Below are 24,853 nucleotides of genomic sequence, written 5' to 3' on the forward strand. Positions count from 1 at the left end.
ATACCATTGTGTTCCAATTATATTCAGTACAGTAACCTGCCATACAGGTTTGTAGCCTAAGAACACTAGGTTATGCCATATAGCCTAGGTGTGAAGTAGGCTACACCATCTAGGTTTATGTAAGTACACTCTATAATGTTCGCACAATGATGAAATCACCTAACAATGTGTTTCTCACAATGTATCCCGCTAGTTAAGTGACACATGATTCTACGTGTTTAAATTAAGTGCTGCAAATTTATATTATAGGAATGTGCAAATACACAAGAGACTGGAGTAGAAAAAGCACTCAAAGAGGGAAGCGCAGAAAAGAGGGCAGTTAGGCTGATCCCAGGAATAACACTGCTGATTCCTCCAAAAGTGTGTTGAGTCACCCAGGTCCGCCTCTTTATGTCTATGTAGCCAAATTCTTCTGCTGTCAATGCCCAGCTCATTTTCTACTTAAAATCGCAGGAAGTCAGGGTAGGAAGAGAACTGCAAGATCACCTGAGCCCAGGAGTTTCTAAACTTGGCTGAAGGTAAGGATCACTAGGAAGGTTGTCAATCTCTGATCTCCAAAGCCTACCTGGTACATGTAAACAAGAGGATGGTGAAGCCAAGGCATTTATTAAGGAAACTAAATACAAAATGTGTTCTTGCTCTGCCATCTCTGTGGGGAGTTTCTAAAACCACAGATTTCTAGACTCTACACTCTGGTATTCTGATTCAGTGGATCTGTTTACATTTTTACAATGATCTCCAGGTGACTTGGGAGATCTGCCAGGTTTGGGAGCTGCTGATCTCTAACACTGCCCCACTGGCTTCTGAATCTCCTCTAAAACTATCTGCTTAGGGTGGTCCTGATTATGGCTAAGTGTCTTCTCAAAGCTCCCTGTAGCTTCCACATTTCCTTTGGATCATTTCTTCCTCCAAACTCTTACACCAGCCAAGATCTTCAATGCTCTTTCAATATCCAGCTGTGCGCTGGAGAACGCACCATACAAGACACAGTGAAGAACAGACTTGTGTCCTAAAAGTGGAAAGATACACATAAACTGCTAAAATAACAAGTTGGAATGAATTAAATACTAAAGGATCGTAAGAAGAAAATGCTGTCAGAGCCCACAGGAAAAGCTAATTCTTTTGTTAAGGGAGATTTCAGAAAATTTCTACAGAACCTGGTTTCTGGAGGCAGCCCTTGAAGGACGACTCTATTTTTGATCAGCAGGAAATAATGGGGGGGAATGCGGTATGAAGAAATTATCCAATGAGAACACAAGGAAAGAAAGTGCAGGTGTGAGACAGTGAGTGGTCATAGTAGGTGCAGGGAGGGATGAGGCTATAGGAAATGAGGCTGAAGAGTGAATTTAGGGCAGGTTCTCAGAGGGCCATGCTATAATTTGGGAGAGAATATGAAGTTCTTGAAAGAGCTCAAGCTTTAGTGTAAAAAAAAAAAAAAAAAAAAGACCTAGGTTCTTATCCTCATTCTATTAATGAAACTATGACATTGAAAATTCATTTACTCTCTCATGCTTAGCTGTGAAATAGCAATAAACCTTTTTTGTTTCAGGGCTGTTGTGAGAACTTAATACATTAATAAATTAAAGTACCATCCATGGCTAATTATCTTCCCTTTATTTCATGAGCAATGGAAAACCACACAATATGTTTAAAGAGATAACTATGATCTAACTTCTGTTTTGGAAAGATAATTGGATGCAATATTCAGGGACACTTAAAGAGGAAATAGAAAACCTCTAGGCAGAGAGAAGAGTTAGAAGGATGTTTCAATAATCCAAGTGAGAGATGATAGGGTCCTGAATTAGAGCAGAGACACCTCAAATACAGGGTAAAGAACAATCACCATTAAGGGGGCAAAACTATAAAGAGTCAGAAATAGATGAAAAATAAATCTTGTAGCAGTAAAGATAATTCTCATTTCCAGCCTGCCTTTTGCTACTAGGAGGAGGATAGTGTTGCAATTGAAAGTTAGGGAGCCTAAGAGGAATAGGCCTTAGTTAAGATAGAATAATTTCCAACTGACACATATTGAATTGCAGATGAAGGTTGGGTATACTGTTTAGTGTGCAGTAGGAAATGTAGGTCTAAAACTTGGGAGGCCTTGGCAATGAGGTGATAGGCGAAGCTGTGAAAATAGTTGGGACTAACTAAACAGAGTATAGAGCAGAAAAGAGCAACACTGAGATTTACCTTGGGGAAGGCCCACATTTAAGGAATAGAAGAAACAGAGGAGCTAAGGAGGGAGATGAAGAAGGGGAGTAGTCACCTTCGCAGAGAGACCCAATATATTATCAGAGCAACGAGGCATTTTGAGATGGAGGAAACTACCATCAGTGTCAAAAACTAGCAGTGGCACACTTTGGGAGGCCGAGGCGGGCGGATCACGAGGTCAGGAGATTGAGACCATCCTGGCTAACACAGTGAAACCCCGTCTCTACTAAAAAAAAAAAAAAAAAAAAAAAAAAAAAATTAGCCGGGCGTGGTGGCGGGCACCTGTAGTCCCAGCTACTCGGGAGGCTGAGGCAGGAGAATGGCGTGAACCCGGAAGGTGGAGGTTGTAGTGAGCTGAGATTGTGCCACAGTACTCCAGCCTGGGCGACAGAGCAAGACTCCGTCTCAAACAAAACAAAACAAAACAAAAAAACCCCCAAAAAACTAGCAGTGGCAAAGAGTTAGTTAGAAGGAGTCATCTGATTTCACAATTAGGAAATGTGACACAGTCTAGTAACAATCTCAATATGCAGTTCTCCTGCTTCCTTCAGTAAAGGAAACCATGAGTCTTTAGCAGGGACATGGCTCCCAGCTAAGCCTACATTTCCTGGTCTCCCTTGTGCATGGCCATGAGACTAAGTTCCGTCCAATGGGATAAAGTGGAAGTGATGTGTGCACCTTCCAGCTCATGCTACTTAATATTAAAAGGAAAAGACTGTGCAGTCCCCTTCCCACTGGCAGGAACTCAGCAGCAATGGTAGCAGTAGACCCGATGTGTACCCCCTTACACGTTGGGAATAAGGACCTTACCTTAAGGATGGCAGCCACAAAAGAGAAGAAAACTGGGTTCCTGACATCCAAACTCCTTGCATTCAGATTGTTATACGAGAGGAAAATTAGTTTTTCCTTTGTTTAAGCAACAGTTATTTTGGTCTCTGTTATGGCAGCCAAGACATTATCCTTACTGAGACAGGAAGGAGTGTGTGGTACGAAAAAGGAAATAAGGAAATGAACGTAAATCATTCTTTTAAAAGAAGTTAGAAGGGAAAAGGAGACGGAATGATGCTTTCAGAGGAAAGAGGGCCAAGAGGTGTGTATAGTTTTTTAAACCAATGATCCTATAATTCTTACAGTTTTTTAGTTTATCCTCTCTCCTTATTCATGGCATATTTTTAATTTTGCAGATGTAGTTTTAAATTTATTGCTTGGGGAATAAGCAGGTTTTATTATTTGTGATTTCTTTTTTTCTTTTATTTTCTTTTTTTTAAAGATGGTCTCACTCTGTTGCCCAGGCTGGAGTGCAGTGGCGCGATCTCAGCTCACTGCAACCTTTGCCTCCCAGGCTCAAGTAATTCTCCTGCCTCAGCCTCCCGAGTAGCTGGGATTACAGGTGTGCACCACCACACCCAGCCAATTTTTGTATTTTTTAGTAGAGATGAGGTTTCACCGTGTTGGCCAGGCTGATCTTGAACTCCTGACCTCAGGTCATCCACCCACCTCTGCCTCCCAAAGTGCTGGGATTATAGGCATGAGCCACTGAGCCCAGCTGTTCTTTGTGATTATGACAATTCTGTTTATCAGTTAGGTCTTGGGGCATTTACTGTTTGTGTATTTGCACAGAACCATTTTCAAATGTGATTTAGGAAAATTCATAGTTTTGACAATTAATTAGAGGGTGATTGTATTATTAAGGGATTTTAAAAAATAAGCAGCTCTTTAGTGGTTAAATGAATACAAGTCATTTAACTACATAACATGGGGCAAGGAAAAGAAAGTTAACATGTTACAAGTTACTGAAATTATCATGTATGTATGTCAGTAGGAAAGCAGAATTCAATAAATAAAAATTTATTTATGGAGCTTTTTCTAGGAATAAGTTTATCATGTGAAGAGAAGAATTCCCGTAGTGTCTACACTGCAGTCAGTGGCTTGTGGATTGAGTGACAGCGCCTCTAAGTCCCCAGCTCTTGGTCCTAAAGTGACCTGAGCAGTAGGGAGCTCTGAGAACAGCTTTCAGGATAGCCTCACAACAGCTTTGAACTATCTTCTGTCAAGGGTACAGCAGTTCCATAATCACCCATAACAGCAGCAAGTAATAGACTTAAAACAAAAACCCTATTGGTAGGTGGCTGGGTAATAAAAAAACAGCCCCCCCCACCCCCAAAAGAAAAAAACAAGGTAGCTATCCATTCCCCTATGGTGTAAATTATAGCTATGTATATAGTGAAATTTCTTATTTTCATTTCACATAAAATTCACCGAACTTCTAATTCACTCATTACTTACCCATTATGGGGTTTTAAAATGGCACTTTTAAAGTTTGCTTTGGCTCAGGGTGAATTATATGCCCAGATTTTATTCCTGGAGTCATGACTCCCGCAGGCCTTCTGTACCTTTTGCAAATTCACAGCTCATTTTGTGAGGAGGCAGTGCTTCGTGTGCATGAGCGGGCATATGTGGGGGCAGTCTTAGGATATCCTAAATGGTGGAATGTTTTGTAAGTAAGGGTCCTATCACCCAGAATAATTCAGCAGCCAAAAAAAAAAGTAAAGAATAGCCAATAAAGGTATCAGCAAAAATTAGGTTACCTCCTTGCAGTTATGCATATACTTGGATAATCTATTGATTTAACAGGTGGAAGAAACATGTGTACCAAAAATTCATTGAATGTTTGGATATCAGGAGGTATAAATACAAAAGTGCATGAAAAGGTAAGTGAGGCAAAGTTGCTTCTGAGGATAAAATAAAACTTGGATTATGATACCTCATAAATGCAATGTTGGATACAGATGAGCAGAGAAAAAAACGTTTTGTGTACATGCTCCATAAAAAAACGTGATCTTCAAGAACAACATTAGGATCAGGCGTGGTGGCTCATGCCTGTAATCCCAGCACTTTGGGAGGCCAAGGCAGGAGGATTGTTTGAGCCCAGGAGTTTGAGACCAGCCTGGGCAACATAGCGAGACACCGTCTCTACAAAAAGAAAAAAATAAAATTAGCTAGGTATGGTGATGCACACCTGTAGTACCAGCTACTCAGTAGGCTAAGGCAGGAGGATCGCTTGAGCCCAGGAGGTCAAGGCTGCAGTGAGCTATGATTGCATCATGGCATTCTAGCCTGAATGACTCAAAAGAAAACAAAACAAAGGCCAACATTAGTATTTTATGAGAAGAACTGGGGGTTCAGGTGAGGCAAGGTAGCCATAGACATTTACCAATTTCAAGAGGGCAATGAAAATTCTTTCTGGCACCTAATCTCTCTCCCAACTCACCTGCAAGTCCTTGCTTGAAATATCTTCCAATATAGTACCTATAGCTCAAGAGCAAAGGTGAGGGGCACTAAGGCAGAAGTGAAACACACAGTCCCTCAGAAAATTAGAACAGTAGTTTCTAGATTCATAGAGATTTTGAGCTAGAAGAGCTCACAGTCACCATTTAATTCCTGCTTCATCCTAATACATACATTTTACAGATGTGACAATTGGGTTCCCAGTGAATAAGTGACTGGCCCAAGATCACATAGCCAATTAATGGGGGTGGGGGGGTGGTGGGGTGAAGGGTAAAAATGCCTGTTTTCAGCTCTCTGTCTCCAGGTCTTTTTTTACACTGCTCAGCACTGCACATATTCAGAAGGGATAAGAGAAGGGACTGGGATGCTTCACTGAAAGATGAGTCCTGATACCAGGAGCAGCACGATGACTGAATGGGTCACAGACTGCACGTCTAGAAAGTGGTGCTTTCGGATTTGTGCCTGGGCTCAGAAGTTCGCTCTTTTGCTTAAGACTGGCTTGAATGCCAAGGAAAATCGAAAGCCATTAATATACCATGACACAGTAGATTACTCTTCCAAAGATACAGTTAATCTCCAGGTAAACCATATTCCCCAGTGAAATATTGTTTCTTCTACTGAACCACAGAGTTGTGCCCTGACACCAGTTTAATAAGATTACTGTTCACTCACAAGGCACAAGAACTTAAGACATTTTTATGTGGTCATTTGTATGTTTAGAGATTATTCTGGATTTTATGAGGGGAAGCTGTTATCTTGTTATGAAGATGCATTCATCTCAATTTTGCATCAAACTAATGTGTACTCATGAAAACTACCTAAGTAGGAAAAGTAAATATTCTCCACCACCTAAAATTAACCTCCAGTGGCCTAAGTAGTTTTCAACACTTCCATTTCATTTGGAAGTAGAATTTAAACAAAACACTATTTTCCATGAAACCTGTCCCTTTGAAAATGCTACTACTGATTCTTAATTTTTCCAATGATTTTCAGCACTTAGTTGGGGCTTTCAAATATATTTAAAAATTAAGTGAGTTGAATTTTTCTGATGAGATCCCAAACTAGTTTTTTTCTTTACAATTACACAGTATCAGGTTTTTATTTTGGTTATGAATTTTATTTTTTAGGATGCCCTTGTTAATGATGTTATGTTGCCTCCTGATGTTTAGTGTTGTTGGGATATATTGGGTTTCTGGGGAAAGTATAATTGAAACTATAATATCAAATATCATTAAATAGATGTCAAAACAAAGCAATTATAGTGTTCCTCATTTAATAGTAAAATTCCAGTTAATTTGCTTATTTTACCGTAATGAATGTGTGATTCTAACAGGAAAGAAGCTAAAATCTTTAGCAGATAGAGAACACTTTAACAAAGTTCTCACTTCAGGATTTTAAGAAAACCGTGGATATTAAGAAGTTTGTTTAAATGGTTGGGCAGTAATACACATAATGTGCTAATATTTCTTAACACACAGATTTTCCTAACCATGCTGCTGCCTCCAGAAATATCTTATTAGCCATCATCAACTTTCAGAGGTGTTGTTTTAGGGTAGAAACCTTGGTGATCCATCCTCACAGAGCATGGCTGGAATGAAGGGTCCCCTGAAACTGCGAAATGAGAAGAACCGAAAAGGGTCTTGTGAGGTCATGACCCTGTAAAGGGGTTGGTTTACAGAGTGTGAAGCAGGCAATTCAACAGCTGCACCCAGGAAGCAATGCCACAAACGCCCGTGGCTGGGAATCAGAAATATTGTCATTTTGAAGGACTTCTGGATACCACCTCTATGACAGACTCACAATTTCTTTGATCTAACTTCTATGATACAGAACACTCTTTAATTTGGAATACAGTTATTTCACCAGAAGATCATTAACATATAAAGCAACTAATTGCCTTCTCTGTTGGTCTTTTGTTTGTTTCAGACCATTTTTAGGGCCCCAAGGACAAACATACTAAGGACTGTGCTCAAAATCTGAGGTGTAAAAATTCTTAGGCAAAAGCTGTACATTCCAGGCCCACTGCTGGGTGTCCCAGCCTCAAGGTGTATGGACCTGGAGGGCAGACTGGCCTGCTCCTATGCTGTTTTAAGAATAGCATTTTCGTATGAGAATTGATTCCAGAGAAACTTATTTTAGCTTACTTTAAAGGGCTAAATAAGTGATGGCAGGGCAAGAGCTATGGGTTGGGTGCCAAGATTTTTAGGATTTTTTTTTCATGTTATTATCAACGACCTATTTTCTCAACAATGGTACTTTTCTCTGCTTCAGTTTTATCTATATAATGGATATATTCAGTTTAATTCCCATGTTCCCAAAGAAGTAATGATGGGAAGATGTGTTGATAAACGTTTTTAAAGCTCTTTAACTTCCTTAGAAAGAAAGAAGGCCTTTCTCTTTTTATAGCTCCCTGAGAAAATACTTAGAGACTAATACTAGGTGAAAAATCTCACAATTTTGATCCTCTTACTAGTGTTTTAAGGTGAAATATATTAGGGTAGGTTGTGATGTGTCTGTAAATATATTATGTATATATCTTTTCTTTGATTACAAAGTGAAGAATAAAAATACTGAATTATGGAATGTCAGGCCTCAAAGGTTAGTAAAAGGTAGATGCTATAATGAAATATATCATTTTCCTTACGCTGAGGAATTTTTTGTCTCCTTCCACTCTGTTTTGAATGCCATTCTTATACATCTGTTCCACAGGAGTAGCAGTAAGACCTGTTTGAAGTTTAAATCCATGACACCCCTTCCAGAACAGTGGCAACCCAATCACAAAAATGATCAGGCAAAAATGCTTTTTTCTGATAAACAGGGGCAAATTCAATCTCTCTAAGGAAAACGAACACACACACACACACGTACACACACACCCCGTCTATATTCAGAGTTGAGGTTTGTCTTCTACCCCTAGCTAATAAAATCGGGGGCTGCAATGAGGCTGAGCGGCACGCAGTTTGATGTCCGCAGCAGGATACAAGGAGTCAGAAGTGGCGCTGTAAATCCAATGCGGGGCTTCCACGCTGTGTGAAGTGTGGCCTGAGTCACAGAGATTTTCCTTTGATGCAAGTTCAGTATATTAATGGGAAAAGCATTCACTTTTATTTGTCTATACTGTCTGCGACAGCAAGGCTGCCTCATTTAGCCTGGGCCAACATGAAAATACACAGAGAAGCAATCTGTTGCAAATTAGCACAACCCTCCTTTCATTTACTAGCTAGTAATTGGAAGGGGTTAAGAAAGTGTAACTTATCAGATCATGTGAGCGTATCTGCCTGTGTGGACAGCAAGCTTTCCCCAAATTTCCCTACGATCCCTGAGGCAAAAAGTCCTTCCTCGATGACCACTTGATCCAAAAGAAAACATCGACACGTGTGAAATAGACACACTTTGATAGGTTTAAGAGTGCAGTTTCCTAGGCTCCTGAAGGAGGCATTAAAATCTTTATTTGAACCTTACCTTTCTTTAGATATGTTTTTACTCTCCCGTTTCCAAATTGTCTTGAAGTCACTGCAGAACTCGTACCACACCATAAACACGTAGCTGGGTGTGATCTCCTTCTCACCAGACTTTGGCTTCATCCCAAAATATCCTACTGTTGTTTCAAAACTGCAACAGGTAGGGGGGAAAATGGAATGAGGTAGAGGGTGAGAAATTGCCAACACTAAAATCCATTAGAAGGGGGATGCTGGGGGCAGTTTCTCATGTGTTTATTCTGTAACACAGAAGCTGGGGGCTCATAGTTACTGAAGTTTATTGTAAGCCTCAGAAAATCTATTTGCTCAAATTGATTTGCCAAAAAATGGAACTTGATTGGGATGCTCCTGGGCACATCTTATCTGTATAAAATCAGCATGTATAATTTCTGGGGGTGTGTAGGTAAAATGTCTTGAGTTTGTTCTTCATCTCAAATCCCCGTCTCTTCCCTGCTCTTCATTTTATGTCTAGTGATTACATGCAAGGCGGATGACACACTGACTGCAGCATTAGCAGCGGTCAGTTCGATAGCTCATTGGGAATAATTAATATGTCAAATGTTTCACAGAAAAGCAAGAAAATCCATCCTATCCTTATTCTGGCATATACTGGCTTTGTAATCTTGGGTCAATCACTCAGCATCTTTGACTCTCAATTTTCTCAAGGGTAAAATAAAAGATGTAGATGATATGATCTTTAGGAGGGCTACCTTTTAAAGCTTAATATGATACAAGAATACAAACCACCGATGTACAAAAACAGATACAGCTGTAGGCATAGCAAGTTTTGGATGAAAAACCATTTCTGATCTTGGAAAAATGATCGCCAATCTGGTCAGTAAAGAATCCCAGTTTTCCAGAGTGGATTCCCAGATATCAGTAAGACCTATCCCAGTAAGGCTCACTGCACACCAGACTACCTGGGCCTCCCAAGCAGCCCTTCTTGGAGGCACTAGCTTTGCAGCAATTTACAGCTTTGAACTCAATCTTTCCCCCTCACCCCCACCTACCCCAAGCCTCACAAGCTCATTTGCCATGAGCAAGAACACTTAAATAAATGACCCCCTTTTCTAGGGTGTTGGAAACTAATCAAAGCAGGAATGGCTGGCCAGGTTTATTACTCAATGCTCTATCATCTGTTCAGACACAGCGGCTTTTTTTTTTTTGTGTGTGTGGCCATCCTGAATACTGATTTTCTAATGGAACTCTATTCAATGGCGATTGTAAAACCCTGAAGCTCCGTTACTATTATGGAGCATACTTTCATCTCGCTCTCAGTTATTGGGCAATATGTATCTCATAAGATTTTATCACATTTCACAGATGAACTGTTAATTGATTCCATGGCTACGATTAGGGGAGATCCAAGCTGGAGCTGCAGCTCTGAGTCCCATAAATTCTTTGTGCTTCTGTAAAGAATAAATCTGTTTTTAATGCAAATTAAAACTACTGGTCAGGGAATTTTGGCTCCCAGTTATTAAAAGACTGGAAGTGCAGAAGTGGAGAAAGGCAATAACTGCAGTAATCTCTTACGGGACTCTATTATAATTCCAAACATACATAACGTCGAGAAAAACCGGGAAGGGAAGAACGTGGCAATGTCCACTCTTGCCCCAGACATAATCCTTATTTCCACGGCAGTCCAAACAGTGGTAAAACCAAATGTACACTCTATAGCACCTAACTTTATTTCACTCAAATGAAAATTATTTTGACTATAGCATGGGAATACATAAGTAGAGAGTTATATAACCTATAGGAACAGGCCATTCATTTCCTATAAAGTCACAGGACTTTAGAATGGGAAGGAATTTACAGGATGACTTGCCCAAATTATTTTATAGATGACAAAACAGAGACCTGGAAAGACTGCGTGGCATTATTCACTGGTAGGGTTGGGCCTGGAATTCAGGTCCCCTGATTTTCTGTGAAATGCTCTTGTCTGCTTTATTTTTCTGTTGCTCATGTTCAATAACACAGGCATTTAAGAGACAAAATAGTCGTTCTCCCCCACCCTTTTCTACTTTAGACACAGGTGTCCTCTTATCACACATAACACGCATTACCCCAGGGAGGGCATGTGATTATTTTTTCTCTTTCTTATGCTTACCTTCTATACAGATACATATTTACTTGAGCATTCACGGGGAAGGGAAAGTCTTTCGTTTCCAGTATTTAGAGGAACAACTTATCTTCTGATTTTCCAGCAAAATATAGTGAAGTCCAGTTATTGTGCTTCATGAACACCTGACACCTCTGGCATTACCTCGAGTCTAGATTGTGAGATCAACATATTGCAAATCCTGGTACGGTTTCAGAGAATGACAAGAGTGATCTGGTGGTTGTTGCACAGCCTGGAAAAGCATGTCATCCTCCTGTGGGCCTCGATTTTCCCAACTCTAAACTGAAGCTAACCATTGCCCTCCTTGCCTGTCTCCCTGGGGATTTGTGAGGTACTGCTTGCTTACTCTCCTTTAAAGGGGGGGGGAAACACTAAAAAAAATACTACATTTCAGCCTTTTTTTTCCTATGTGTTTTGGAAACTAAGAAAGCAAGTGAACCTCTTCAGAAGAACCAAAGTAAACAGAGTTCCAAAAAGATGGCCTGGCTTTGGCACTCAGCCCCTTTGACAAAGATAAAGTCACTTCAAGAATGTGCCTTATTTGGCCGGGCACAGTAGCTCACGCCTGTAATCCTAGCACTTTGGGAGGCCGAGGCGGGCGGATCACGAGGTCAGAAGATTGAGACCATCCTGGCTAACACGTTGAAACCCTGTCTCTACTAAAAAAAAAAAAAAAAAAAAAAAAAATACAAAAAATTGGCCAGGCGTGGTGGTGGGCACCTGCAGTCCCAGCCACTCAGGAGGCTGAGGCAGGAGAATGGCGTGAACCTGGGAGGCAGAGCTTGCAGTGAGCCGAGATTGCACCACTGCAATCTAGCCTGGGCGACACGAGACTTTGTCTCAAAACAAAAACAAAATACCAGTGTGCCTTATTTGATTTCATTGTTATTCCACTGTTTAAGAAAAAGCTAAAAGCTAGAATATGAACCTGCAATGGTTTGATAAGGTCTAGATTGTTGTCTTTCCTAGACAAAACTCCCTTCACTTTAAATTCAGTTCTGATTCACAGAGGCTGACCACTGAAAATCTTTTGCAATTTGGACAAGAAAATTGCTGACATTTAACAACCAGGAGAATTTTCTCTAATATACAGGAAACAAAGGTCAATCATGAGATTTGAAATTTCTATTGGTTAGCAGATAGCTCTAAAATGACTCTCAACTTTTAAAAGGTTGATTTCTAATCCTATGTTTGGTTTTACATAACTTTTTTATTTCACTGCAAACTACTCCCTGACCACTTTTCTCTCTGCTATAATTCCCTGTCTGATTTGTATCTTTTTAATTCGGCCAAACATTTTTAAAGTACAGACAATGATTACATCAAAGAGCCTGTAGCGAAGTGAACTGTTTTACTTTTACAGTCCTGAGATCCAGAGCGGAACACATCCACTTATTGTCTTACATGCATGCCTTCAGAAACTGCTTAGGAAAAGCAAATATTCCTTAGCCTCAGAGTAAATTGTTTCTCTTGAGAATAAAACATAAGAATTCACTAATCTCACACAAATATTGCAACACTGACCACGACCTCCTTAAAGAGTGTAACCAAACAACTGTGGTTTCTACATTAAAGATGGGATCTAACATATTTCATGTATGACATGAAAGCTAGACTACCTTCACCACAAAGCCACGGAAAACGCTGACAACCAGAATTTATGACTCCCCTCCGCAGAGCTAATGCACGGCAGCAGCTTCAGCCCCTCCACGGTGGGCCCCCTTTTCCTTCAGCAAGAATCCTGAAAAAGTATTAGAAATTTGACATCCGCCCCAGAAGCTGAATTTCTGTTTAGCCTGACACCAACGTGCCCTTGTTGATAATCTCTTCTCTATGTAGCTGGATGTTTCTATAACACAGAGGTGCTAGTTTTATGCATTGGGAAGGGAAGCTTAATACAGGAATAAGGTCAATAGACACAAACTCCTAAAAACATAACCATGGAATTATCTCAGTTTTGAATGATTATTATGACAGGATGATAAGCACGATTTGAGAATATGTCTGCACTTAGCAAAGTGCAAGACTTGCCTTCACCTTGCTTTCACCAGCATTTTAATCTTATTGGTAATTACAGTGGGAAGCAGGGCAAGATGTTGGCACCTGTGAAAGCAGGGCAGATGGCACCATCTATGGGATTTCAGAAGTCTCAGAAATTGTGGCTAGACAAGAGGAAAATGGTTAATTTCTACAATCTGTTTATTTGCATTTAAATTCCTAACTGGGTAACTGTTCCTCTCACACACTTATAAAGCTCATTTGCCCTTATATGCTGTCTCCTACCTCTACCTGTCATCTAATTTACCAGTATTTTTAGAATTGGTACCAGCAAAATATATCTCAAATTTCAGCCCTAAATATGAGAATACCTCTGTCTATTGCCACTCACTCTTCTATAAGGGAGGGAGAACCACGCTAACTAACCTGGTCAACTAACAAAAAGGAAAAAGCCCTAAGGGATGAGAACTGCTGATGATTAGGTTCCACTGGGTGGAGTGAATGGTTCCCCTGTGGTGTCTATTGAGAGAGCGAGTGAGCAAGGAAGATGCCTGAAGTGGGTGACATGAGGCTGAACAGAAGATCTCTGAGGTGTTCCCCAACTTCTGGGGGGAATTGTCCATATGCTGTATGGGCATATGGACAGCCCCTTCTCCCCACCTGAACATATGGACAGCCCCTTCTCCCTACCCACCCCTTGTTTATAATATCCTCCTCTAGAAGCTGAGGAAAGACATAATAAGTCTCTTAGGTATCTGCAATAATTAGTTTGATCTAGCTGTAATGCTAGGAAGGATCAAACTGTCCCTGACTTCCATGAAGCAGTTCAGGAGCAGAGCAATGTAGGACAGGCAAACAGGCAGAATAGTGTCATGACACGCATGTGAGGCAGGTGCGTCACTTCTGGATGATCCCTGCTTCCTGAGGAAAAATATTCCTAAGTCCTGCTACAGTGCTTTCACTCCAGCTTCCAAGTGAAGCTTATTGCTTATGGATGCATAGTCTTAACACATGGGGCCGAAAGTAGGGCTAGTCAAACCTTATGCTACAGGAAAGAAGCCAGTCACACAAGGACAAATACTGGATGACCCCAACTGCACGAGGTAGCTAAAGTAGTCAAAGTCACAGAGACAGAAAGTAGAATGGTGGTTGCCTGGGGACGAGAGTGGGGAATGGGGAATTTGTGTTTAAAGGGTACAAAGTTTCAGTCGGGGAAGTGAAAATGTTTTGGAGATAGAACTGCATAGCAAAATGAATGCACTTCATAATAATAATACAAAAGAATGGCTAGTCAAAGAAAGAACTGGGGCCAAATCAGAGCTGCTTACCTTTTCTGTGCATTCTCCAAGTGACTTTCTTCCATCTTATGCTCTTTTTTGGCTGTAAAAGATAAATCATGATTAAAAATTTTTTTCTTCTGTTGTCTCCTTTGTGTAATCTTACAGCTTCAATTACACCCATTCATTACTACAGGAGGTCTGAATTCAGGGGTGGGTAGCCTCTAGCACATGTCCTGGCAATAACACTCAATTTGCTTTATCTGCCACCACTTTTTTTTTTTTTAATTATACTAAGTTCTAGGGTACATATGCACAACGTGCAGGTTTGTTACATATGTATACATGTGCCATGTTGGTTTGCTGCACCCATTAACTCGTCATTTACATTAGGTATTTCTAATACTATCCCTCCCCCAGCCCCCCACCCCCCAACAGGCCCCAGTGTGTGATGTTCCCCACCCTGTGTCCATCTGTTGTTCTCACTGTTCAACTCCCACCTATGAGTGAGAACATGCAGTGTTTGGTTTTCTGTCCTTGCGATAGTTTGCTGAGAATGATGGTTTCTGGCTTCATCTGTGTCCCTGCAAAGGACATGAACTTATCCTTTTTTATGGCTGCATAGTATTCCATGCTGCATATGTGCCACATTTTCTTAATCCAGTCTATCATTGATGGACATTTGGCTTGGTTCCAAGTCTTTGTTATTGTGAATAGTGCCACAATAAATATACATGTGCATGTGTCTTTATAGTAGCATGACTTATAATCCTTTGGGTATATATCCACTAATGGAATTGCTGGGTCAAATGGTATTCCTAGTTCTAGATCCTTGAGGAATCGCCATACTGTCTTCCACAATGGTTGAACGAATTTACACTCCCAACAGTGTAAAAGCATTCCTATTTCTCCACACCTTCTCCAGCATCTGTTGTTTCCTTTTTAGTGATCGCCATTCTAACTGGCATGAGATGGTATCTCATTGTGGTTTTGATTTGCATTTCTCTGATGACCAGTGATGCTGAGCATTTTTTCATGTGTCTGTTGGCTGCATAAATGTCTTCTTTTGAGAAGTGTCTGTTCATATCCTTTGCCCACTTTTCGATGGGGTTGTTTTTTTCTTGTAAATTTGTTTAAGTTCTTTGTGGATTCTGGATATTAGCCCTTTGTCAGATGGGTAGATTGCAAAAATTTTCTCCCATTCTGTAGGTTGCCTGTTCACTCTGATGATAGTTTCTTCTGCTGTGCAGAAGCTCTTTAGTTTAATTAGATCCCATTTGTCTATTTTGGCTTTTGTTGCCATTGCTTTTGGTGTTTTAGTCATGAAGTCTCGATAACAGACATAGCTAATGGTGGCCAAATAATTTATTGTTTCCTCTGGGACACGTTTGAGAGTGATATTAATAATTATACCTGGGCAAAGACATAAATTACGGCAATCCTGGGTAGATCAGGACATGTGGTCACTCTTGCACATCTCATCGTGTTCCCCTTTACTCTAAACATAATAAATCCAGTAGCATTTGCAGCAGTGCTGCTCAGAGTCATGGGAATCTTGCACATACTGCCTCCACACCCACAGGCCCTTTTGGCAGTCTAGGGAAGCCTATGGACTCTTGTCAGAATAATGTTTTCATAAGGTTACTAAGAAAATCAGTGATACTGAGACACAGTTCTGAATCCACAGGTCAAGAACCTATGTTCTTTCTATAGGATTATCAAGAGGTTTCATTTTGGGGTGGTTCTTTCATATATCCTTCTCTACAATCAGAAGATATTATATATGAAAATACCACTCTCACACTTTAAAAATATCCAGAAAAACAGAAAGTTGTAACATAAGCTACATAAGCCTTCAGATTCCTTTAATTTAGGGCTACAATGATGTAAAATGAATGAAAAAAAGTAAGTCTCATATCTAGGATCTGTGCTGTGATACTTCATGAAAGATAAGGGATTTTGAAACATCACCCTTTTATTAAACCTGGCCCTACCACTTACTATCTGTGTGACTCTGGGCAAGTGAGTCAAGACCAAATGCTTAGTTATTGCCTCATCTGTCCCATGAGAATAGCCATAGTGACCATTATCATACAGCTGCTGTAAAGATTTAATGAGATAATACATGCAGAGTGCTTAGCACATGATGTGTGCTCAATATAGGCCATGGCAGGTATTATTACTACATTACCATAATCTTCCTCATTGATTTTAAAATGTAAATTTTATCAAGTGGCTCCCCTGCTCAAAACCTTCCAATGGCTTGTCTTGCCATCACCCTTGACGTAATATCTACAGTCTTCACAATGCTCTAGAAGGCCCTGCACTTAAGTCTGCTCCTTGGCTGTTTGGTGGCATCACCTCCTCTTTCCCACACGCCTTCCTTTCTAGCTTCGCTGGCAGCTGCCTCTGGCTTGAGCGCACTGAGCGTGCACATTGGAGGATCTTTGCACTCACTGTTCCTCCTCTCTGGAATGCCCTGACCACAGTCTGCACGATGGGCTCCCTCATTGCATTGAGGTCTCAGCTGAAGTATCTCCTTCTCCAGCTTCTGTAAATAAAAGACCATCCCTTGCCACTCATCATCTGCCTACTACCCCTCCACACACACCCTCTACCCCTACCTTCCTTCCATAGCCTTCCCACAGCCTCTATCTACCTAACAGACTATTCCTTTCCTCATTTGTTTATCATGCAACAACTGAACGTAAGCTCCAGGAGGGCAGCAGCTTCACCTGGCTTGCTTTCTGCTGTAGCCTTAATTGTAGAAAAGTGGCTATATGTTAAAGCAATCAATTTAGCTTAAAAATGAATATATTGGATAAAGCTTGCTTAAAAAGAGATATACTGGCTTTCCTGAAGAAACTTCACATTTAGAATATGAACATAAGCTAAAGAAGATTGAGAGGCTAATGTATACCATTATCTCTAAATGTAGTATATTTCAACTAGTAAAAATTATTGTTTTATATTAAAATGATTCAGCTTTCATAAGTGCATCATTTTAGGCAGACGGAAGCCATGGCCAGGGCCATCTTTTGCTGTGTGATGTCCCCCCAATACTCTTGGCAGGAATTTCTGTGAATTAGTCTGGTACTTAGCCAATCAGATACTGAGAAATGACCTGTGTCTCTCCTAGGTTATCAAGTTCCCCAAAATGTGAAACAAACTAGTGATCTGTTCTTCTCCAGTGAATTTAAGTTATGTGCATAGCCCAATAGGAAGAAAAATTCCTCTGAGGCCTGAGTGATCTTCTTGGACCAGCTCTGCTCTCTCAGCAGATAGTTTCTAACTGGCTACTTCCAGGCTGTGTGTGCTAAGCAGAGTGTGGACAAGCCATAACTGTATATGAATTTAGTGACAAGAAATACCCTATTCAAACTGAATGAGCATCGGATAAGATTTTGCATTACCTCTGTGAATACGGTGATTTGGAGAAACAGAGTCCAAATGTAAAAAGAGGTATTATTAAGAGCCAATGCACACCGCAGAAACTCTGAGGGTTTAGGGAAAAGGACCTTCAGGAAAATGAGAAGAAATTAGAGATCTAAATTATTCCTAATTTTGCCCATGTACAGATAAAAAAGTCATCTACCCTTGTGGTGTGACTTGGAAGCTCTAACAGCCTAAAATTTTCTCCTACTTCAACGTGTAAAATTTTAAACCAGGCCATTACACATTTTAAGTCTTCAAGATGCTCCAAGCAAAACACAAATACATTACCTGGAAGAACTATGTTTAAAGACTGGAGTCACAAACTCAAATTCTAATACCATCAACAAATAAGGTAATCGTGGGCCAAGTATAAGAATCCCAGTGTTCTAACATTCTAGTTCTAGTTCTATGATACGGGAACTGATAGCCTTAAAGTGCGGAAGACAGTAGGGAATTGCAGGCAAGTGGGAAGGCTGTACCCCATTTAGGAGAGGACAAGCACTTGACCTTGTTACCAGATCTAGTTTTTTAGAGAAGCCAGAAAGAGATTTTTAAATGAATGTTCCCAACTTAAAAAAAAAAATTCAACATAATATGACAAAGAGAACAGTCCTGCTGGCCACGTATGGCTCTGCAACCTCTGATTTCAGCCTCTAGTAGCTGCTGATGTAATAACATAGGAGGTTTATTTCTTCCTTCCATGTGCTAGACACTATCCCAGGTGTTTGAGATCCACCAGTGAAGCAAGCAAACAAAGGTCCCTGTAGAACTTTTGTTCCTGTTGAGGAAGACAAATAATTAAACCTGAGAGAATAAGAATCAGTGTAAGTAATTTTTGATAAGTGGTAACAATAAAAACAAAAAACAAAACCAAAAAAAACCATCCAGAGCATAGATGGAGGCCTATAGGAGACTCTCCATGAGTTACTGAATTAGGCGTGCCTGGACAGCTAGAGCATGTCCCACTGGGACTTGGTACAAAAAGGGAAAGACAATATTGAAATTGCAGATGACAAGTCTTAGATGAAAACTGTTCTTTGACTAGGAGTGGCTCAAATCTATGTGTAAAATTTACTCGGTTTTCTATTCTACAAAGCCACATAGATAGCGGTATTTAGATGCTTCATTTTTCTTTTTTTTGAGACAGGGTCTCACTTTGTCACCCAGGCTCAAGTGCAGAGGTATGATCATAGCTCACTGCTACCTCAAACTCCTAGGCTCAAGCAATCCTTCCACCTCAGCCTCCCGAGTAGCTGGGACTACAGGTGTGCATCACCATGCCTGGCTTACTTTATTTTTTAGAGATGAGGTCTTGCTATTATATATATATCTACATATAATATATGCTATATAATATATATATCTACATATAATATATGCTATATAATATATATATCTACATATAATATATGCTATATAATATATATATCTACATATAATATATGCTATATAATATATATATCTACATATAATATATGCTATATAATATATATATCTACATATAATATATGCTATATAATATATATATCTACATATAATATATGCTATATAATATATATATCTACATATAATATATGCTATATAATATATATATCTACATATAATATATGCTATATAATATATATATCTACATATAATATATGCTATATAATATATATCTACATATAATATATGCTATATAATATATATATTATATCTACATATAATATATGCTATATAATATATATATTATATCTACATATAATATATGCTATATAATATATATATTATATCTACATATATGCTATATAATATATATATTATATCTACATATAACATATGCTATATATCTACATATAATATATGCTATATAATATATCTACATATAATATATGCTATATAATATATATCTACATATAATATATGCTATATAATATATATCTACATATAATATATGCTATATAATATATATTATATATAATAGATATTATATAATATACATATATAATATACATATTATATATGCTATATTATATTATATAATATAATAATGCTATATATTATTATAGCATTATAGCTATATATAATATAGCATATAACATATATAGCTATATGTTATATATTATATATAGCAGATATATATTATATATAACAGATATTATATATTATATGTAGCATATATATATATATACTAGTCTTGAACTCCTTGGCTCAAGCGATCCTCCACCTTGGCCTCCCAATGTGCTAGGATTACAGGTGCAAGCCACCATACCTGGCCCACTTTGGGATTTAAATTGTGGCACTACTAGTGTGAGGTGAAGTGGGGGTATATGTATCTTAGGAGACAGATGGGCTTGGAGGGATTGTCAGACTCAGTATGGGGGAGGTAGGGAAATAAAAGGCATCCCTCAACTTGTTCTTCTCTCCATTATTTATTGTCTTCTTAAAAACTTTTTTTCTTATTTTCCTCCTCTCTCTTATTTATAAGAAGCTCTCTTATTGTCTGCAATGAGTTAAATATAATTCTTTCCTAACTCGTAGGAATGAAATGTAGCTGCTTACAATAGTGATAGTCTCACAGTTTTCAAGATAATAAAAGCAATAAGGAAAATAAGTCAGAGTATTAAAAAGAGAAGTTTTGCTTAACATAAATTCTGTCTCCTAAATGTCTTCATCAAGGTTACTTGCACGCTGTGATGATGGTGAATCTTGGAAATGCTTGGAGAAAGTTGAGAGGTAAGTTTGCTTGGTGACACACTTATAACATGGTACAATTTTTATGTCATTGGCAGATTATGTGGTTTTTCTTAAATTTAAATTTTCTCCTTAAGTAACACTTTCCATAATTTTATGTCACAGAGAGAAAGTAACATGGCTTCCTCAGAAGGTGTTTCTTTAAAAGAGACACATGTATGGATTTTATTTAATACAGTCTCGACTGAATAAAGACTGCTGGCTTTTGTGTAAATCTTTAATGCCTTGAAATTTTCTTTTCTGGTACATTTGATGGCCATTGCTTTATTAGTTATCATAAAATTGTTCCACAAGAACAATTCTGAAGTTCATGGTTCTGTAGCCTACCAAGTGAAGCAGAAATGGCTTTCTATTCCATGGCTATGGGCCCAAGGAATGCAAATCAGAACTCATGATACCTAAACGCCAAGCTTTAAGCCTAGCTGTGTCACCTGAGTGTCATGAGCCAATCACAGTGTCCTGTTTCAGTTTCCCACTCTGTCAAATGGAGATGATGATACCTACCTCCCACATAGTTGCAGTCAGTCTTCGCAGTCAGGTCTTTGACAGTTCAACGTCATGCCATGGATGCTGGGTGTGCAAGCTTCCAATGGGTTGACTGTTTTGCCAAAGTTAAATGAAGTGTAGCATAGAAGAAAGAGCTTGGGTTTTGCACCAGGTGGACCTGGGTTGAATTTCTGCTCTGATACTTACTAACTGGGTGATCTTCAGAAAATCACTTAACTCCACTGAGCCTTATCCGTAAAATGGGAATAATAAGATCTACCTCGCAAAGTGCTTGTGACAATGAGATATACTGAACGTGTGAGATTAATCTAGTGACTGACATATGGTGGGCATTCCAGAATGGCAGCCATTTATCGTTGACTGGCTAGAAGCAAATGCTAGTAGTCACTATTCTAGCTTTCTGACTTTGGCATGGTTATCACAAAATTTCACACAACATACTCTCTTTAGAATGTTCATAACTGCTTTCAGTAGACAAGAATTTTGGTTGTTATCATTTTATGCTCAAAACTTTAGTGTTTTTTTTCATTTCAGTCACTGAGCTGATGTCCTTAGCATGGCCTGTAAAAAGGCTTTTCTACAAAAGGGTGGTTCCCTATGTCTGACCTAATGTCATTTTATTTGCTGTTTCAGCTCATTTTGTTTTATTTCATCCTCAGGAGGAGAAAAACTTATTTATAATTTAATAAATAACTGGGAGTCATGGGGTGGGTGTGAGGGGAGAGGTACTTATGATTATTCTCACCTGTTTTTTCCCCTTAATGACCATTCAGTTCTGTAATCTTTGACCTGATTAACTGGATCACTTCCCCAATACCAAATAAAAGATAATGATACAGGAGTCTTTTTTTAAGAGGTAAGTTTTCTGAGAGCTAAGATTCCTTCCTTAACCTCTAGGCTCTATATGGCAGCCTGTAACAGGTTCCCCTCATTGCACAGTAAATTCAATTCTCTTTGTTGCCACCAAAACTGCCATTTTAGAAGGCAAAGTGAACTATGCCCCTTTTCTGCTTAACGTTCTCACTGGTTCCCCCTCTGAAGACAAAGTGCATTTGCACTTCACAGTGAGCCCCTCACACCTGCCTCCTGCCATCCCCATAGTATCATCCCCAGAGCTCCTGCTGCGTGGGACTCATGGCTGTTCTCTGGACTCAACTTGCTGCATGGTGTCTTTATTTTTGGGCACTTGGCTCCTTCTGTTTCTAATGCCTTCTCTTCCTTGCCCTTCTCCCTTCTCCTACCCTTCTGTTTGAATGTCTTCTCTTTCTTCAAAAACCAAGCTTGAAAATCTCCCGAGAGGCCCTCCATGCCTCTCCCCAATAATGTGGTGAGCCGTTCTTTCTGTGGAGATCCAAACACACTATCTCCCCATAATTCCTTATCACAGCACACCGAACGCTATGTCAAGATCACTGGCTTGCAGCTGGCTTTTCCCACTGGACTCTGTGCTCCTTTCAGAGTTGCAACCAAAATCTGTTCTCAGAGTTTTTCTCTCAACTATCACCTAGTAGGCACTCATGTACTTATTTTTTTTTTCTTTTGAGACAGGGTCTTGTTCTGTCACCCAGGCTGGAGTGCAGTGGTGCAATCTCCGCTCACTGCAACCTCCATCTCCCGGGTTCAAGTGATTCTCCAGCCTCAGCCTCCCAAGTAGCTGGGATTATAGGCACGCACCATGGCTGGCTAATTTTTGTATCTTTAGTAGAAACGGGGTTTCACCATGTTGGCCAGGCTGGTCTCAAACTCCTGACCTCAAGTTAGCCATCTGCCTCAGCCTCCCAAAGTGCTAGGATTACAGGCGTGAGCCACCGTGCCCAGCCTTGTGTACTTATTTGACAGATGGAAAAGTATACAACAGAAGAACCCATGTTAGCAGAACACAGTCCCTACTCATTAAGTGCCTGTTTTTTGGCACTTAATGGAAATTTCTAATTTTCCATCTTTTGTTTGCAACAAAATAGTAAAGAGTAGAGTGGAACTGAAAAGCAAGAGACTACTATGCCCAACCTATGTCCTGCTTTTAGACTGATACATTAACACAGGCACAAACAGCACTAACACTATAGGGAGGCACAAATAGCATTAACCCTCCAGTTTCATCTGTAGCAGATTGAGTCTTTAAAATATACTATTTTACAGAGTTAACTTTGAAAAAGAGAAAGCTTTTATAAATAAAATGATATTTCCATAAAATATTCAGACTAAGAACATTCACCATTTAAATGTACCCAAATATCCGAAGTTTTTATTCTCAAGAGGGTGGCATTCATACAACGAGAGTGGCTGAAGGAGGAGGCCACTCTTCAAAGAAAGTGGGGCTTTTATGCCAAACACAATTAAGTCCTATTTATGGATGCCCATCTGGGAGGCAGTAAATTGTGAAATAAGGGAAAGGGACAAGGGTTGGAATATCTTCCTAGTATTCTTTACACAGTCTATTACACTTTAATATACCATGGTTTATGGACCTGACATGGTTGGTATAAACCAACAGGACGCACAGTTAAGAAGTTGTTTTTATTACAGCTCTACAAATAGGGGAGCCGGGTGATGCTAACGAGGAAACAAAGGGACTGCGCTCTGCTTCACGTGGGATCCGTCTGATGTGAGTGTGGCAATCGTTTTCCATTTCTTAGAAAATCCCTCTGTTGTGCGCTTTCCAGGAGAAACAAATGCTTTACACCAACAGAGGCATGGCACGCTGACATCGGAAAGGGATGGTCTTTTAACATTTGAGAGAAGAAAACTACAGATATTTGGAACCAGTGAGTGATGCAGAGTTCTTACCCTTACATTTTTCCTTCTGGTATGCTTGCCTATGGAGGATGATATCCTCACTGGTCTTCTAAGTTATTAGTTTTCCTGGTTGTGGTGAAATTAGAAGCATGATCATTTCTGGTCTGTCAGAGCAAGTGTCTAAGCTGGATGGTAAAGTTGAAGAGCAGAGGACCACTTGTGAGATTTTCTGTGTAAAGTGTTATGAGGTTGTATAAAGACATGCTGCCAAGGTTCCTAGTGTAGGGTGTAGGATTTCCAGGTCACTTGCCTAAGGCTAAAGTAGACTAGGAAACTAGGCTTTTGGTGAAAGTACCAAGTAAAGGACATTGTGTCACTACACTCTGAAGAGGTCTTCAGAGTCATAAAATTTAAAAAAAAATCCAGTTAAAAGGAGTCTTCAAATAGTCATCTAGTCTACCTCCCAGGCTGATGTGCTATCCTGGACCCTCTTATTTCCAGTCAGACTTTGCAGATCTTGTCTTTTTCATCATTTTATTTGCTTTTTTTTTTTTTTTTTTTTTTTGAGTCTCGCTCTGTCACTCAGGCTGGAGTGCAGTGGTGCGATCTCGGCTCACTGCAACTTCCGCCTGCTGGGTTCAAGCCATTCTCCTGCCTCAGCCTTCTGAGTAGCTGGGATTACAGGCACATGCCACCACGCCTGGCTAATGTAGTTTTTCCATGTTGGCCAGGCTGGTCTTGAACTCCTGACCTCAAGTGATCCACCCACCTCAGCCTCTCAAAGTGCTGGGATTACAGGCATGAGCCACCATGCCCAGCCTTTTTCATCATTTTAATCTGCCATTCCTAGTTGCCCCTTAAGTGAATTGGAGTATTTTATGGACACTAAACAAACAAACAAACAAACAAACAAACAAAACCACAAAATGGTATCGCCTAACTTGGGCACCTGGGGCTGTTCTCAACCAGGGTCCTTCATCTGAACTGCAGAACACAGAAAAGGATTTGAGCAGCTATTTTCTCAGTTTCCCCATATAGACATCACTGTTAACATACTAAATATCTAG

At 39.7% G+C, this 24,853-nt stretch overlaps 1 protein-coding gene across 3 annotated transcripts in view; it reads right to left on the reverse strand.

The window, feature by feature from the left end:
* FMN1 (formin 1) overlaps positions 1-24,853 on the reverse strand; it is a 442,344-nt gene that overhangs the window by 23,844 nt on the left and 393,647 nt on the right. For all 3 annotated transcript variants that reach the window (XM_054450470.2, XM_054450471.2, XM_054450472.2), the window contains 2 exons: positions 14,427-14,478; positions 8,962-9,111 (listed from right to left, as the gene is read on the reverse strand). In XM_054450470.2, coding sequence (XP_054306445.1) covers positions 8,962-9,111; positions 14,427-14,478 — 202 coding nt within the window. The remainder of the gene's footprint in view (positions 1-8,961; positions 9,112-14,426; positions 14,479-24,853) is intronic.

This window comes from Pongo pygmaeus, chromosome 16 (assembly GCF_028885625.2).
Source record: "Pongo pygmaeus isolate AG05252 chromosome 16, NHGRI_mPonPyg2-v2.0_pri, whole genome shotgun sequence".
Taxonomy (NCBI): domain Eukaryota; kingdom Metazoa; phylum Chordata; class Mammalia; order Primates; family Hominidae; genus Pongo; species Pongo pygmaeus.